We start from the raw sequence: 17,371 nt of genomic DNA on the forward strand, positions 1-17,371 counted from the left end.
ATTATATAGACAACTTCATGTGCTTAGTATAGAATAGTAAGTTAAAAACTACACAATTAAATTTAACCAGAAAAAATTACTTTACTAAAGTTATTAAAAGGTGATAGTGGCCAGAAAGTTACAAAAAAAAACATTTTATTTGTTTAGAAAAAATTGTTGTTAAATTTTACAGATGGTGATCATGATACATTTTTCTTAGTGTTTTTAGAAATATGTTTAAAATTAGTAACTTAATTATTATAATTAATTTTGTTCAGTATTCAAATGGTTTTTGTTATACAAGTGACTACTGCAATGAAAATGGTAAAAAACTATTTACCCAATACAAAAATATGCAGTGGTAAAATGTTAGGGATAAACTTTATAAACATAATCAATTAATTGTTTTTAGAATGCCAAGCCACTACATTCAACACAACAGGAGATTTGAGTTCACAAAATTACCCAGATCCCTATCCTAACAACCAACTTTGTTTCTACAACATCTCAGCACCAATTAATCATGTAAGGAATGAGAACTACAAATTACAATATTAAGTTGGTTTACTACCTAGGGCCAGTTATTTTCAAATTCAGTTATTAAAACTCTTCTTTAAAGAAATTAAATAAATTTAAAAATTTATTACAATTTTAAAAATTATTATTTTCTATTTTTTAGGTAGTAAAAGTAACTTTTATCAAGATAGATATCGAAGATCATTCTAGTTGTGGTTACGATTATTTACAAATTATTGACGACCAATATTCGGTAAGAAAAACATTTTCAAAAAAAATTTCACCCAATTTATTAAAAATTATTTTTTTAGGACACAAAATTTTGTGGAAACGAAACCTTAAAAAATTTTTATTCAATCTCAAGAAATATTGAAATTCAATTTATAACAGATTCAAGTGTAACAGAAACTGGATTTTTAATAAGTTGGGATTTTATACCAGGTAACAATTAAATTAATAAAGTTTTAAAACTTTTATCCTGCTAATTTTTTAATATTTAAACAAAACTAACATTGCGTTTTAAAGTTTTCTTTTAAATATTTAAAATTAAATATAAGAAAATTGAAAGAATATTTGTGTTTTTAGAAATATGTTTAGGTTTTTACTATTACGTTTAATAAGTTTTGTTTAATATTCTAAAGGTTTTTGTTATACAAGTGACTATTTCAATAAAATAGTAAAAAAATGAGTACAAAGTAAGTAGTATGTTAAAGCTACCAAATTATTTATTTATTAAACTTAAATTTTAGAATGCCAAGCAACTACATTCAACACAACAGGAGATTTGAGTTCACAAAATTACCCAGATCCCTATCCTAACAACCAACTTTGTTTCTACAACATCTCAGCACCAATTAATCATGTAATCATAATAAACCAGAAAATACAAAACTGTAAAGTAGTTAACCACAATATTCTTTTTATTTTAATCCTTATTCAACTTTAAACAAAACTCTTAGTTTAAGAACTTGATTAAATTAAATTATTTTTGCAAATTTAAATATGGAATTTTTTTCCAGATAGTAAAAGTAAATTTTATCAAGATAGACATTGAACAACATTCTAGTTGTCGTTACGATTATTTACAAATTATTGACGACCAATATTCAGTGAGTGATTTAAAAAATCTTTATTTTTAATTAAAAATCTTTTTTTCTTGGTAATTTTTATAAAACCTTAAATTACTGTCATAAAAATTATTTTTTTAGGACACAAAATATTGTGGAAACGAAACCTTTAAGAATTTTTATTCAATCTCAAGAAATATTGAAATTAAATTTATAACAGATTCAAGTGTAACAGAAACTGGATTTTTAATAAGTTGGGATTTTATACCAGGTAACAATTAAATAAAAAGGGGATTTATAATATTACTAATGAGCTTTTAGTAAAATAAATTATTAGAACTAGTCATAAGCCCGCCCAGGGCCGGAATTTCAGTTATAGTAACATGGTCACAACTTCTCACTAATATTTGCCTTACAAACAACAGTTTTATTTTTAGTTTTGTAGGCCTACAAGTTGGACATACATATACATTAAAATAAGTTTTATATCTTGTTAGGGCAACCTATAATTTAATTTGTTTACCAATTTTCCCAAATTAATTATTACAATTTCTTCAATAATGTTAAAAATATAATTAAACATTCAATTAAACTTTAAACTAACCCGAAAATATGTCATATAATTTTAACCCAATATGTTTTAATAAAAATCAGATTTTTTAAATTAAAGTTTTTTCAAACATAATAGCCAGTTTTCCAAGAGGTATAAATTAGTCCGCAAAATAATAATAGAGCTATTGTGATGTCATAATCATTAAACCGATATTCTATTGTGACATAAATATAACAGGTAATTTGGAAAAAGAAACATTAAATATTATAAATATTAGAAGAAGAAGTTTTATTTAAATCCAATATTTTGGATTAATTTTATTAACTTAGCTGACAAATATAAGTTAATTTAAAATAACTTTAACTTATTAGTAAAAAAAATATAAACCGAGATTATTGATTAACCGACTAAACAGTTAAAAGAAAGTTAAAAATATTATAAAGTGTTGGTTAAAAACAAAATTATCGTTTAAAACATAAAATTGTTCTTAATTTTATGGTAGGCTGCTCTAACATCAAATTTACTTCATGTTTTTAGGATTAGATTATGTTACAGTTTTTATTATTTAGTTTAATTATTATAATAAATTTTGTTCTATATTCAAGTGGTTTTTGTTATACAAGTGACTACTGCAATGAAAATGGTAAAAAACTTATGTGAACCCAGTACAAAAATATGCAGTGGTAAAGTATTAGGTAAACTAACAAATTATTTGATTTCTGCATTTGTTTTTAGAATGCCAAGCCACTACATTCAACACAACGGGAGATTTGAGTTCACAAAATTACCCAGATCCCTATCCTAACAACCAACTTTGTTTCTACAACATCACGGCACCAATTAATCATGTAAGTTATTTAAAAAAACAAATTATAAATATTGACTGGCAGTGTAGTGTTGTGATCAGAACACTTTGCCCCACTACTGAACTCCTGCTGAGCCAGCACTTAATCAGCAGTATAATTCAGGGCAATTATAATCTATAATATCCCAAACTTTCAAAGTCAACTTGAGAATGGGTCAGAGTAACTGCTGTTGCTCTATGTTTAGCTCGTGAAGTCTTCCCACATCGCTAAAAAACAAAAAAAAATTTATACTCTATAGTATAGAGCAGTGGTCCGCAACCACCGGCCCGGTGCCGGTCCACGAGCAGTACGTTACCGGGCCGTTTTGTTTTCAGGTTTAATGCTTAGAAACAGAAACTTCTTTTCTTTTAGATTTGTAAGCTTATTTTGTCGTAGAAACATTTAAAAATGTTTTTTATCGATTTGATGAAGGAATAAATTGCTTTAAACTAATTTGCGTCTCTTGAAACATCATTATTACTAATTTGCGTCTCTTTATTACTAATTTGCGTCTCTTACTAATTTGCGTCTCTTGAAACATCATTATTCTTTCACCCGAAAATGCCAAAAAAATGTTTAAAGGCTGGTCCGCGAAAAAGATTCCAGTTTTAAATCGGTCCGCAGTGCGAAAAAGGTTGCCGACCCCTGGTATAGAGTATAAATTTAATTTTTTAGTATAGAGTCTATACTCTACATTTATAGTTTTACGAAATCTTTAAAGTTTTAATTCTAGTAAAACCTAATGGTAATTCATTTTTAAAAATTATTCAATTTTAAACTTTAATTTTAATTAATATTTTTTTTTAGGTAGTAAAAGTAAATTTTATCAAGATAGACATTGAACAACATTCTAGTTGTGGTTACGATTATTTACAAATTATTGACGACCAATATTCGGTAAGAAAAATAAATAAACATTTTGTTAATTGAAACTGTTTTTCATTTATATTAATATTGGATTATCATTTTGACTGTTAAGTTAATATTGTAGCTAGTTTTAGCATGTTAATTAGATTATTTATTTATTTAATTTATTCCTATTTGGGTTTCAGGATACAAAATTTTGTGGAAACGAAACCTTTGAAAATTTTTATTCAATCTCAAGAAATATTGAAATTAAATTTATAACAGATTCAAGTGTAACAGAAACTGGATTTTTAATAAGTTGGGATTTTATACCAGGTAACAATTAAATAAACAGGGGGATTTATAATATTACTAATGAGCTTTTAATAAACTAAATTATTTTAAAACAAAACCTTATTTAGTTTTTAGTGAGTGTCTAACTCGATCAAATTTAAACACCGAGATCGGTTTAATTACTTCACCATTATATCCTAACAATTACACAAACAACTTATATTGTCAATGGATTATTACATCACAAACTAAAGTATTTTTAACACTTTTTTAACAAAAAAATTATTTATCTAATATATCTGAATCCTTAAATGTTCTTTTCCCTAATTTTTTATTAAATTTTATTAGTTGCTAATTAGTTAATTAATGTTTAGGTAATTAACATTGAATTTATTGACTTAAATATTGAAAATAACCCAAAATGTAATTTCGACCACATCGAAGTTTATGATGGAAATAATTTGGTAAAAACTTTTTCTTTAAAATTTAAACAAAATATAAAATATAAGCTATGTAAATTATATAAAATGTTCATAATATTTTTTTACTAATCTATACATAATGGAGCCGAATGGACAATATATATAAATTATTATTACTTGTTTGTTTAATTTACCGGCTAAATAAAATTAAAACTGCCATTTATTGTGCACGAATAAATTATTGCAGACAAATATAAGTTGCGAGTTGTGCCCATATTACAACAACAAAGATGCCAACCATAGAACAGGTTACCGGACAGTTAATTTAAATTTTTGGTTTGTGTTTTTAGCACAACAACCGACGTATTTGTGGAACTTATAAACCCGTTAACTTTGCCGCAACTTTCCAAACTGTTTCGATTTTATTCAGAACTGATTCTCTAGTTACTGATAAAGGGTTTAGAATATTGTGGAGATTATCAGGTTGTTATTAAATAATTAAGCATTGTTAACTAACACTGTTCAGAATTTATTTAAATTTGGTATTAAAGTTTCATTAAATTTATTTTTAAGATAATTTTGTTTTTTGAACTCTACAGCTAAATGCGCAAGCAATGAGTTTACATGCTGGGATGGGAGTTGTATAAACGGGAATTTAAGATGCAATCAAATACAAGAATGTCCGAATAACAAAGATGAAATTGAATGTGGTAATTAAACTCTTTCAACTTTATTACACCCTACAAATATAAACTGCTTAACCTTAAACTTATATTTTAAAACAGAAACAAAAATATCTTGAATCCAATAAACCAACTAACTAAAAAAGAACAAATTTTTAAATAAATATTTTAAAATATAACAATTCAAAAATAATTTCTTTTGTACATTTATAAATATTTTAAAATATAACAATTCAAAAATAATTTCTTTTGTACAACTTTTGTACATTTAATAAAATATAATTTCCTGTCTTTTTAACGAAAATAAAAATAACTTTTATCTAACAACCTAATTTAAACAAAATAATTTTCCCATTAGTTTAACAACAAACAACTTACTAATAAACAACTTTAATTACTTTAGCCCAAACTCCAACAAATAGTGAAGAATGCGGCAAAACAGTAACAGCTCCCACTTTTATCTCAGTAAATATTTTATTTTTATTAAACTCTCCTAATTAAAAACTTATGCAAATCTGAACTCAAACTGTTAGAAATAATCAAATATTCCATGATTCTAACTTTATACACAAAACAAAATTACTTAAAATTTAACTTTTGAACAAATGAACTCACAGAGTGCTCGTGTGATTGGTGGAAATAACGCGGCTCCATCTTCGTGGCCGTGGCAGGTCATGATGGTAAACTCAAGCAACGACAACTTCTTCTGCGGGGGATCAATCATCTCCCATCAATATATCCTCTCTGCCGCTCATTGTTTCACATCTGTAAAGTAAGTTGTTGATTATGATGTCATAAATTGATGATGTAATAATTAAAAACTGTGATGTTAAATGTGGGGCCATAGTTAGTGTTTAATAGATATTAACAGAAAAAGAACTGTAACAAATTAAAAATGTACATTTTATGTTTACAGGTCAGGTGATTATAGTTTCTATGTTGTTGTTGGAAGATTTTTAGCTACAGGAAATAGTGGAGAACAAAAATATTTTGTTGAAAAATTAACAGTTCATGAATTATACAACAAGTGAGTTTTATTTCATGTTTAAAGTAATTACCTTCTCATTAAACACTTTGTTCTATTCGGGTTTAAAACTTAAATTAATTTATAATTTTATTTGTAAATAATTATTTAAATTTTCTATTTTTAGGAGTTCAATCAAATATGATATTGCCTTAATTAAAATCAACCAGACAATATCATTTACACCCAATAATATTCGACCAATTTGCCTCGAAACTTCGCAAAATTTTCTTAAAACTGGGACCAGTTGCGTGGTAACTGGTTGGGGGAATTTATGTAAGTTAACTTATTCATATTTTGTATGTTGAATAATTAGCCTTTGGAGTATAGGTAGGGAAAGATATGATTAAGTCATCAGCAGCATAGTGTATTTAAAAGAACAATTGGCTTTATTACATGAAATCCTGGGTTTGACCCCACTACTCTCATGCTGTAGCACCCCTAAGTAAAACACTATAAACTTTTGTTGAACCAACCCTTAATCCACAGATTAATTATTTTTATGTCAAGATTTCTTAAATTACCCACTAATAAAAACCAAAATCACAAGGCTGGGTTTCAAGTAATTTTTGTTTTTAGCCCCAGACCCAAACCAAGTAATTCACCCCCCAATCTTACAACAAGCTAAAGTCGACATTATTGACCGAAACATTTGCAAACAACAATATTCGAGGATAAACCTAGATGTCGACCAATCACAAATATGTGCAGGTTTACCACAAGGTGGAGCTGATGCTTGCCAGGTAAAATATTTATCCTCAGTTTTAAATTAAAGCTCAATGTAACAAAGTAAAAACTGTTTAATGTGAGTACGTCATGTTAAGAATTGGACCAAAAAGTTATTCAAACAAAGGTCAAAGTTATAACAAGGCAATTAGCCTTTTATATTAAGGATAGGTGTAAAGATGTCACTCATACACTCAAAGACGAAAAAATGTTTGTAGTGAACCCAGAATATGTAACGAATAAGTTAATGTTAAAAGTTTCAAATCTTGTGTAAAAGCACATCATACAAAGTAAGGGTTGTAACTTATTATAACCAATGGAATACCTGGTCGAAACCAACAGACCAATGACAATAAAACACAATTGTTATTTAGTTGGTTAAGTAGGAGTTTTGAGTCCCAACCCAGTGATTAAACACCTGGGTAAAAATGTTTGTGTTATTAATATCTTAATAAATAAATCACATTAAGTTACAACCCTTATTTTGTTTGTAAGTTGGCTTTCCTATATTAAGAATAAAAAAGAAAACAAAGTTCTACCTCCTATTACATATCCATGTGGCATAATGACGTCACCTACATGTGTTTGTAATTTGAATATGACGTCATAGGGGGACTCGGGCGGTCCATTGGTGTGTTTGGTCTCGGGTTCGACCTGGTTCCAATTCGGGATCACTTCATTCGGGTACGGTTGTGCGGACCCGGAGTTTCCCGGAGTTTTCACTCGGGTCGGGTTCTACGAAGATTGGATCCGGGAAAATATGGAAATTAATCAAGGTATTAATTAAGTTTTATTGTTTCTATGTATGTTGCTTTATCCTCAATTTTAAAAGTTTTTAAATAAAAATTTAGAAACAACAACAGTTGCGGATGACACTGCAACCACGACAATCAGTGACGTCAGTACATCCAGGATTAGTGACGTCACCACTACTACGATCAGTGACGTCACTACAACTAGTATTAGTGACGTCACCACTACTACGATCAGTAACGTCATTACAACTAAGATCAGTGACGCCACTACAACTACAATAAGTGACGTCACAACAACAAACAATAAAATAAACACGATGTCTAATAATGACGTCACTTTTTCTTTTAATGACGCTTCTACAACGGATGACGTCACTACAACCACCGTTAATTATGTCCCAACAACAAACAACGCAGTTGGCACAAGCACAAATGACGTCACAGAGATCCAAAATTACGTCACAGAGAACACAAATTACGTCACAGAGAGCATAAATGAACGAGAGAATGGTGAAACGAGCACATTTCTTCAAGGTTAAATTTTCGATTTTTAAAGTTCTTTAGCTTCTGGGTTCGATTCCCGACTTAAGTCGAAGGGTATTTGAGTAAGACGTTTACTAAATTAAAGCAACCGAATCCATAAATTAGCAAGTTTGAACAAACACGAAACCGCAACTTAAACAGACTTAAGCAAACTTGCAAATCGAGACTTGAGTTAATGTTTAGGTCGTGAAGTCGACCTTCCAACAATGCTTTTATAATAACGACTTTTATGTTCAAATATTTTCATATTTTTCAGGTTTAACGACGACGTCGTCACAAGAAAAAGTTTTTTGTTTTTCCTTCAATTTATTTCTTTGCCCATTCGTTGCACTTACTTACAACCTAGCCAATTTATTTCATTTTTAGTTTATTATTTTCGTAATTTCTTCAGTAATTTAGTTGCAATAATGTGATATAGAAGGTGTATATTTTGTATAAATAGTTAGAAAAAAAATATAATTTAGTAAAAAATATTTTCATGAATTTTTGTAAAAAAGTTTCTGGGTTTGTTATTTAAAAAATTGTTAAAAAATTAACACGAAATTTAAAACAAATTGTAAGAATAATTTGTTCAATATTTTTAATTTAAAGCTAGGCTTAAACATTGACGAAGATTACCCAACGATCTAAAACCACTTATTGGTTCAACTTGTTGCTGCATTGATCAGTAGTTTAACGTCAGTTATTAACTCGATGTTTGTTTACACTACGGTGGACGCTCCAATGCAGTCGTGCGTTGAGACAAGCTTTGTAGCATGTTAAATGTCATGGTTTTATGTTTTTTTTAGGATGGTAGTTATGCTTAAATTACTTTAAATATGTTTTCAGTTTTGTTTGCCTAGCGCGCCAATATTACTTACTTAGTGTATAGCGTGGTGTATTAATTTCGTAGTTAAGTTAAAACTCTTAGATTTAAGCAGGTAGCCACGTAATAACAAAATAAATTCGCAAAGAGTAAGCAAAAATGAATATCAATATTATTCTATTTTTAAAGTAGAAAGTGTAGTTATTGCGACCTGTTTAATATTTATATAAACATTGTATCAATATGAAGCATCCTGTGTAAGCAAATAAAAACCTTTTACTACAACATTTTATAGTTTATTGTCCCCATATGACGTCACATTATCGCGAATTAATGTAGTTTGAAGTACGTGCCTACGATGTTAGCTTCGTCTTTATTTAGATAAAGGCATTTTACATAGGAATGTAGTTTAAAGTCATTTTACACTAAGAAAATATACTTCATAAGTGTTTTTGTAATTTACTAAAAGTACAAAAATGCCAGAATAGTTAAGCGAACCCATTTTAGGGTTTTTTCTTTAAACTTACGACAACCAGGATTTAAACTAAAATGTCCAGATTCCCTGTTTATATTTTTAGCATAAGAAACAAATATAGATTAAAATGGCCGATGACGTCACCCCATATAAACCACGTGCTGACTGGCAATGTAAGATGGTGATAATCGGGGACTCGGGGGTGGGAAAAACTTGTGTTATGAGGAGGTTTACAGACGACGCTTTCTCGCTCAACTTTGTCGCGACAATAGGTTAGTTAAAGTTATTTCTCGATCTACTTCTTTTGATTATTTTTTCTTTGTGATTTGCAGGGATCGATTTCAAGGTTAGAAATGTCAATATCAACGGGAAGAACATTAAAGTTCAGATTTGGTGAGTGTTTATATTCCTCTACTAGTTTAAACCACAAGTCGATAAATTATAATTTTGTTGTTGTCCAGGGATACTGCAGGACAAGAAAAATATAAATCTATCACTACAGCTTATTACAGAGGAGCTAAAGGAGTTCTTATTGTCTATGACATCACAAACACCAAGTCATTTGACCACGTGACTAACTGGGTCACCAATTTCAGGCGGGTATGACGTCACAATATTAATACTTAACGACGCATTGTGTTTTATAATAAATCTATTATTACGTCATAGTGGGCTGGCGATCATATCGAAGCGGCTTTAATCGCAAATAAATGTGATTTAGAAAATGAGAGAGCTGTACAACAACAAGATGGCAGAAAAGTGAGTTTAAAATGGTAGTATGTTAAAAATGGCGTGTTTGGCTTGTAAGCGATTTGTTTATTTGTTAATTAAAAAAGGGACTAGTTTGCAGTTGAAAGCGTTTAAAATTAAGTTTATTTAAAGACAATTTGTTTTTCTAGCTTGCAAAATCTCACGATATGATTTTCTGTGAAACGAGCGCTAAAGAAAACATCAACATAAACCAAATATTTAAACTTTTACTCGAGAAAATTGTCGAACGGGTGAGCTTCTACGAGTTTAAGCTTCTAAATTTCGAAAAAATATTAATTAAAATTATTGTTTATGACCCCATAGCGCCCAGTAGCGGTTGATAAAATTTTGAAAAAATTTTAATTAAAATTATTGTTTATGGTCCCATAGCGCCCAGTAGCGGTTGATAAAATTTTGAAAAAATTTTAATTAAAATTATTGTTTATGGTCCCATAGCGCCCAGTAGCGGTTGATAAAATTTTGAAAAAATTTTAATTAAAATTATTGTTTATGGTTCCATAGCGCCCTGTAGCGGTTAGTAAAATTTTGAAAAAATTTTAATTAAAATTATTGTTTGTGGTCCCATAGCGCCCTGTAGCGGTTAGTAAAATTTTGAAAAAATTTTAATTAAAATTATTGTTTGTGGTCCCATAGCGCCCAATAGCGGTTGATAAAATTTTGAAAAAATTTTAATTAAAATTATTGTTTATGACCCCATAGCGCCCAGTAGCGGTTATTGAAATTTCGAAAAAATATTAATTAAAATTATTGTTTATGGCCCCATAGCGGTTAGTAAAATTACGGAAAAAATATTAATTAAAATTATTGTTTATTTGATTCCCATTGCTGGCATGTTGTTGCATTCTTAAGTAAGACCTAAGATCCCGGGTTTGATCCCAACTGCTGGCATGTTGTAACTTTCCAGAGTAAAACCTAAATATTAGATTTGATTCCGACTGCTGGCATGTTAAGCACACTAAAACTATAATTAAATATTTCAGCAATTAAAATTAAACCCGGAATTATTTGGCCCCAAAGAAGAGAAACTTGAAATCGTTCAAACAAGCACCACGACCAACTCGATTGCCTGCTGCAGTAGAACAAATTCTTGAATAACTTAAAAAGTATCTCAGTAACAATTTTAACTCAATATAATTTCTTATTGTTTAACTTTAAATTTTTGGTCATTACTTAACTTAATTGAGATGGTAATTGATCTATTTTTGTTGTTTTTCATTTATTAGATGTGTAGGGAAATTATTTTGTATTTACTAGTGATTTTAGGTTTATTATTTTAGCAATTTTTTGTCAAAATAATGTGCAAAAAAGTTGGTCAAACGTCACAATAAATTGTAAAGTTGTCATTTTAATCTTTTTCAAATAATTCTGCGTTTTAAACAGGCAGTTAATTATGTTTAAATTTAATTCGGTTGTTCTTAAAATGGTTTTATAAAAGTTTTCGTTTTGTTTTTTATAAATATTGTTTAATTTTGTCGATTTCCTTTCGTACATTTTTACATTTTTATGCAATTAATAAAATATTTTTGTTCATTTATGAGTTCTAAAAATTTAATTCTAACTAAATTTATTTGTGAACTAAAAAAGGAACAAAAAACTAAATCAACTGGCTAAAACTAAGTCTATATAAAGAACATAATTAACAAAAAAAATTTAGTTAAATATCATCGCTTCCATTGACTTTCGGAAATTTGATATTTCTTGATTTTTCTTTAAAGTAATTTAATTGTTTAATTAGAATGGATAACATAAAAAAAATAAAAAAGAGATATTAAAATAAATATTTAAAACTGAAAAATGAAACAAAAACTTACAGTTTCTGAAAGAAATTTTTTCTCCTCGATCTTTAAATTCTTTTTCATTTCATCTTTTGCAGTTTCGTACGATTTGTTGCATTGGTCAGAATTTTCTTTGCAACTAAAAAAGGATAAAACAGTAAAAATTCAACGGTCCTCAGTCCTCACGATTTGTAAAAAGTAAGGACTAAAAAACTAAAATAGATTTTTTTTAAATATAAATTAAAATGATCACACTATAACAAACACCTGTTAACTATAAAAATTTAAACAAAAATATTTTACAATAAAAATTGTCATAATATAAAAACTTCAAAAAAACAAAACAAAAATAAATTTATTTAATGTACCTGTTAACATAATAAGCATGCAAACTCTTTAACGAATCAAACCACTTTGTTTGTGCATCTCGTATCTGAGTCAGCGTTTTTTGTTCTTGACTCAGCAAATTCTGTATAAAAAGTTGTAGATGAGTTAAAATAATTTTAAATAAATAAAAAGTTAAGTTAATAAGAATAAAAAGAAAAATAACAGTTGGATTACTTTTTAACTGAGAACACAAAACTTATCAGGTTTAAATAATGCTTGCTAACATGCCAGCAGTGGAGATCGAACTTAGAACTTTAGGTCTTACGCGAGGATGTAAAAGCATGCCAGCAGTGGAAATCAAACCCAGGATGCTTGGTCTTAATTAAGGATGCCAGAACATGTCAACAGTGTGAATCAAACCCAGGATCTTAGGTCTTACTCAAGAATGCTACAACATGCCAGCAGTGGAAATCAAACCCAGGACCTCAGGCTCTACTTAAGGATGCTACAACATGCCATCACTGTGAATTAAACCCAGGACCTCAGAATGCTACAACATGCCAGCAGTGGAAATCAAACCCAGGATCTCAGGCCTTACTTAAGGATGCTACAACATGCCAGCAGTGTGAATCAAACCCAGGATCTTAGGTCTTACTTAAGAATGCTACAACATGCCAGCAGTGGGAATCAAACCTAGAACCTCAAGTCTTACTCAAGAATGCTACAACATGCCAGCTGTGGAAATCAAACCCAGGATCTCAGGTCTTACTAAAGAATGCTACAACATGGCAGCAGTGTGAATCAAATCCAGGACCTCAGGCTCTACTTAAGGATGCTACAACATGCCAGCAGTGGAAATCAAACCCAGGACCTCAGGCTCTACTTAAGAATGCTACAACATGCCATCAGTGTGAATCAAACCCAGGATATTAGGTCTTACTAAAGAATGCTACAACATGCAAGCAGTGTGAATCAAACCCAGGATCTTAGGTCTTACTAAAGAATGCTACAACATGCAAGCAGTGTGAATCAAACCCAGAACCTTAAGTCTTACTAAAAAATGCTACAACATGCCAGCAGTGGAAATCAAACCCAGGACCTCAGGCTCTACTTAAGAATGCTACAACATGCCATCAGTGTGAATCAAACCCAGGATATTAGGTCTTACTAAAGAATGCTACAACATGCAAGCAGTGTGAATCAAACCCAGAACCTTAGGTCTTACTAAAAAATGCTACAACATGCCAGCTGTGTGAATCAAACCCAGAACCTTAGGTCTTACTAAAAAATGCTACAACATGCCAGCAGTGGAAATCAAACCCACGACCTCAGGCTCTACTTAAAGATGCTACAACATGCCAGCAGTGAGAATCAAACCCAGAACCTTAGGTCTTACTAAAAAATGCTACAACATGCCAGCAGTGTGAATCAAACCCAGAACCTTAGGTCTTACTAAAAAATGCTACAACATGCAAGCAGTGTCAATCAAACCCAGAACCTTAAGTCTTACTAAAAAATGCTACAACATGCCAGTAGTAGGAATCAAACCAAGGATCTTAGGTCTTACTAAAAAATGCTACAACATGCCATCAGTGGAAATCAAACCCACGACCTCAGGCTCTACTTAAGGATGCTACAACATGCCAGCAGTGAGAATCAAACCCAGGATCTTAGGTCTTACTTAAGGATGCCAGAACATGCCAACAGTGAGAATCAAACACAGGATCTTAGTTCTTATTAAAGATGCTACAACATGCCAGTAGTAGGAATCAAACCAAGGATCTTAGGTCTTACTTAAGGATGCTACAACATGCCAGTAGTGATAATCAAACCCAGGATCTTAGGTCTTACTTAAGGATGCCAGAACATGCCAACAGTGGGAATCAAACACAGGATCTTAGGTCTTACTAAAGAATGCTACAACATGTCAGCACAGCATTATGAATTAAAAGAAGGACCTTAGTCATTTCAATACAAATTCCACAGAAATATTTTAGTCATCAAATATAGTTTTTAGAAATTCAAACTTACGTTAATATTGTCTTCAGTCTCCTTAGCTTGTTTAATATCATTTTCCCATTGTTTGATCACCAAACCTAATTGTTTTCCATATTCCTCGTTTAAATTATGTTGCTCTTTTGCCTAAAGTTTTTAAACAAAAATATGCCAAAACTTTATTTCCGTTTTTTAACAACATCAGATTTAGGTTTGCCTTTAAATCTAAATTTTTTTTTTTTTTTGTATATATCTTTATCCTTGATGTGAAAAAGTCAAATGCGCCACCTAAACATAGAGTAACATAAGTTACTTCAACCCAGTCTCAAGTTGCCTGTGACAGTTTGGGATATTAAAGTTTTTATTGCCCGATAATTATGCTGCTGATTAAGTGCTAGCTCAGCAGGAGTTAATACCATTTATAGCGCCTTACTCAAGGGCGCTACAGCATGATAACAGTGGAGATTGAACCCACAACCTCATGTGTGGTGTAGCAAGTGTTCCTACCACTAGACCATGCTGCCAGTAATTTAAAGTCAAATAAGATTTAAAAACCCAAAAATTAAGTATCAGCAAAATCAGAAAAAACACCCACATTGACTAAATATAAACAAGCAAAATCTTATAACACTAAAGCATGTAAATATAGTTTACCTGAGCCTCAAAACATTTCTCAGTTTTCTCTCTGGCTGCCGAACATTGTTCAATAAATCCTTCAACTTTCTTACATTTAATCGCCAATGTTTTCTTCCAACCTGAACTCAAGTTTTTGACCATTGAAGGTTGTCTGTGTGTTAACAATTTAAATTTAAGCAAAACATAAAAATAAAACAACATACCAACAGTAAAAACCAACCTTAAGACCTTAAGTATTACCTAACAATGCTACAACATGGCAACATTAAAAATTAAATCTCAAAATCTTGGTCTTACTGAGGTTAATACAGAATGCCAGCATTAAAAATCAAACCAAGGACCTTATGTCATCATCAAAGATAATATAACATCTCAGCAGTAGAAATTAAATCAAAGACACAAGGTCTTACTCAAAAATGCTACAACATGCCAGCAGTGGGAATCAAACCCAAGACCGCAGGTCTTACTTAAAGATGCTACAACATACCAGCAGTGGAAATCAAACCCAGGATCTTAGGTCTTACTTAAGAATGCTACAACATACCAACAGTAGAAATCAAACCCAGGATCTCAGGTCTTACTTTAGAATGTTACAACATGCAAGCAGTGAGAATCAAACCCAGGACCTAAACTTTTCTTGAGAATGCTACAACATGCCAGCAGTGGAAATCAAACACAGGATCTCAGGTCTTACTCAAGGATGCTACAACATGCCAGCAGTGAGAATCAAACCCAGGATCCTAGGTCTTACTCAAGAATGCTACAACATGCCAGCATCAAAAATCAAACCTAAAACCATAGGTCCTACTTTAAGATGGAATAATATGCCAGCAGTAATGAATATGTTTACTGTAAAGAACAAAATCTAATTTTACATCATTTCATTTTCTTCATCTCCAGAAAATTCTTCCCTTTGTTCCAACATTTTTGCTTGTTTTTTCATCGGAATTTCTTTTGGGTTTTGTGGACCTGTAAAACAATTCACAACCAATTATTACCTCAGTCAAATAATTAAAACTTGACTTGAGTTTAGATAACAAACTTGCATAAGGCTACAGCTTAATTGGGGTAAGTAAATTTTTCTGATTTATACTTTTTTATGTATATTTCTTTATCCTCTATGTGGAAAGGTCGAATGCGCGACCTAAACATGGAGTAACATCAGTTACTCCAAACCAATCTCGAGTTGCCTGTTGCCTGTGGCAGTTTGGGATATTATAGATTATAATTGCCCAATAATTAAGCTGCTGATTAAGTGCTGGCTCAGCAGGAGTTCATACCGTTTATAGCGCCTTACTCAAGGACGTTACTATAGGTGGGCACAGTTAAACAAAAAAGCAACTTCGTTAAATGGTTATTCGTTACACATAACAGTAACTTCGCTAACGTTTTTTCGTTAAATTAAACCAAGTGTACCGGAAGTTATCGTTAAACGTTAAAATTTAATTAAAACAAACAAAGAAATTACCTTTTTTATAAAAAAAGATTTTGAAAAAATAGTTTTTTTCTTAATCGATGTTTTAACTAGACGAAAATGGTTTAGAAGAAGTTTTTAAAACTGGCATAGGCCTAATGCCCAAATAACAGTGGCCGGATAGTAATTATTACATTGTTTAAAAATTGCGACGATTAAACCCGATAAACGACGATTTTAAACATATATATTCCTTATATTACCATGGATTTACTTGTAAAATATTGAGTTAACGGGCTTAATTTAACGGAAGTACAATTTAACAAAAGTTAACAGGTCCGATAACGATTTTTAAAATTAACTTAAAAGTTAAATTTTAACAAAAAAATTAACTTCGCTATTTAACGTTTAACGCATTAACGATTTGGTGCCCACCTTTGGACGCTACAGCATAAGATCAGTGGGGATTGAACCCACGATCTCATGGTGGTGTAGCAAGTGTTCTTACCCCTACAACACGCTGCCGGTTTATACTGTTGTTCAACTAAAAATTAATATTCGTATAATAAATATTCTACCTTCTCTTTTTTTAATTTCATCTTTTTTAGTTTTCACTTTCTGCTCAGAAAAGTCAAAAAGTAAACAAATTTCATTTTGTTTCGACTTTTCAGATTTACTTGAAGCTTTTTTTGGCATTTTCACAAACTTATCTTTTTACTTTACAATTCTAAATTATAGAAGTAAATATATAAGTTAAGTTATTAAAAATATATATGTTAAATAAGCGCCATTTTATTATTAATTAATGAATATATAGTTAAAGCTAGGCTTAGAATATTTTTGTTGAAATTTTAACCTAACTTTAACTTAAAGATCTTGTTACTCTAATTTAATTAAACCTACTAATAAAGTAAACCAAA

At 30.3% G+C, this 17,371-nt stretch overlaps 3 protein-coding genes across 3 annotated transcripts; 2 read left to right on the forward strand and 1 right to left on the reverse strand.

Annotated features, from left to right (window-relative positions):
- Positions 1-300: 300 nt before the first annotated feature.
- On the forward strand, positions 301-8,249 carry LOC145759532 (ovochymase-1-like). The gene is made up of 22 exons (XM_082573374.1): positions 301-340; positions 392-504; positions 659-748; positions 807-819; positions 886-936; positions 1,245-1,357; positions 1,515-1,604; positions 1,704-1,716; positions 1,783-1,833; positions 2,851-2,963; positions 3,768-3,857; positions 4,475-4,564; positions 4,873-5,005; positions 5,122-5,232; positions 5,609-5,670; positions 5,823-5,977; positions 6,122-6,232; positions 6,357-6,505; positions 6,809-6,972; positions 7,566-7,731; positions 7,807-7,992; positions 8,128-8,249. Exons 1-22 carry the CDS (start codon positions 301-303, stop codon positions 8,247-8,249), a joined length of 2,226 nt encoding a protein of 741 aa, XP_082429500.1.
- A 1,395-nt stretch (positions 8,250-9,644) lies between these two features.
- On the forward strand, positions 9,645-11,707 carry LOC145759701 (ras-related protein Rab-10-like). Its single transcript, XM_082573551.1, has 6 exons — positions 9,645-9,805; positions 9,866-9,926; positions 9,995-10,133; positions 10,203-10,292; positions 10,433-10,534; positions 11,285-11,707. The coding sequence occupies exons 1-6, from the start codon at positions 9,661-9,663 to the stop codon at positions 11,393-11,395; spliced, it is 648 nt and encodes a 215-aa protein (XP_082429677.1). The 5' UTR covers positions 9,645-9,660; the 3' UTR covers positions 11,396-11,707.
- A 203-nt stretch (positions 11,708-11,910) lies between these two features.
- Positions 11,911-17,147, reverse strand: LOC145759533 (synaptonemal complex protein 3-like). Its single transcript, XM_082573375.1, has 7 exons — positions 17,030-17,147; positions 15,913-16,006; positions 15,056-15,188; positions 14,438-14,548; positions 12,448-12,548; positions 12,116-12,218; positions 11,911-12,011 (listed from the first exon to the last, which is right to left on the reverse strand). The coding sequence occupies exons 1-7, from the start codon at positions 17,145-17,147 to the stop codon at positions 11,955-11,957; spliced, it is 717 nt and encodes a 238-aa protein (XP_082429501.1). The 3' UTR covers positions 11,911-11,954.
- Between the last annotated feature and the right edge of the window lie 224 nt (positions 17,148-17,371).

The sequence above is a fragment of the Corella eumyota genome, chromosome 7 (genome assembly GCF_963082875.1).
Source record: "Corella eumyota chromosome 7, kaCorEumy4.1, whole genome shotgun sequence".
Lineage (NCBI taxonomy): Eukaryota > Metazoa > Chordata > Ascidiacea > Phlebobranchia > Corellidae > Corella > Corella eumyota.

Coding starts and splice junctions, on each gene's coding strand:
- LOC145759532 (XM_082573374.1), top strand. CDS start 301: ATGGTAAAAAACTATTTACCCAATACAAAAATATGCAGTG. Junction 3,858..4,474: donor TTATTGACGACCAATATTCG/GTAAGAAAAATA, acceptor ATTAATGTTTAG/GTAATTAACATTGAATTTAT. Junction 6,233..6,356: donor GTTCATGAATTATACAACAA/GTGAGTTTTATT, acceptor TTCTATTTTTAG/GAGTTCAATCAAATATGATA.
- LOC145759701 (XM_082573551.1), top strand. CDS start 9,661: ATGGCCGATGACGTCACCCCATATAAACCACGTGCTGACTGGCAATGT. Junction 9,806..9,865: donor CAACTTTGTCGCGACAATAG/GTTAGTTAAAGT, acceptor TGTGATTTGCAG/GGATCGATTTCAAGGTTAGA. Junction 10,134..10,202: donor GGGTCACCAATTTCAGGCGG/GTATGACGTCAC, acceptor ATTACGTCATAG/TGGGCTGGCGATCATATCGA.
- LOC145759533 (XM_082573375.1), bottom strand. CDS start 17,147: ATGCCAAAAAAAGCTTCAAGTAAATCTGAAAAGTCGAAACAAAATGAA. Junction 16,007..17,029: donor TGAAATTAAAAAAAGAGAAG/GTAGAATATTTA, acceptor ATTGTTTTACAG/GTCCACAAAACCCAAAAGAA. Junction 12,012..12,115: donor AAAAATTTCTTTCAGAAACT/GTAAGTTTTTGT, acceptor ATTACTTTAAAG/AAAAATCAAGAAATATCAAA.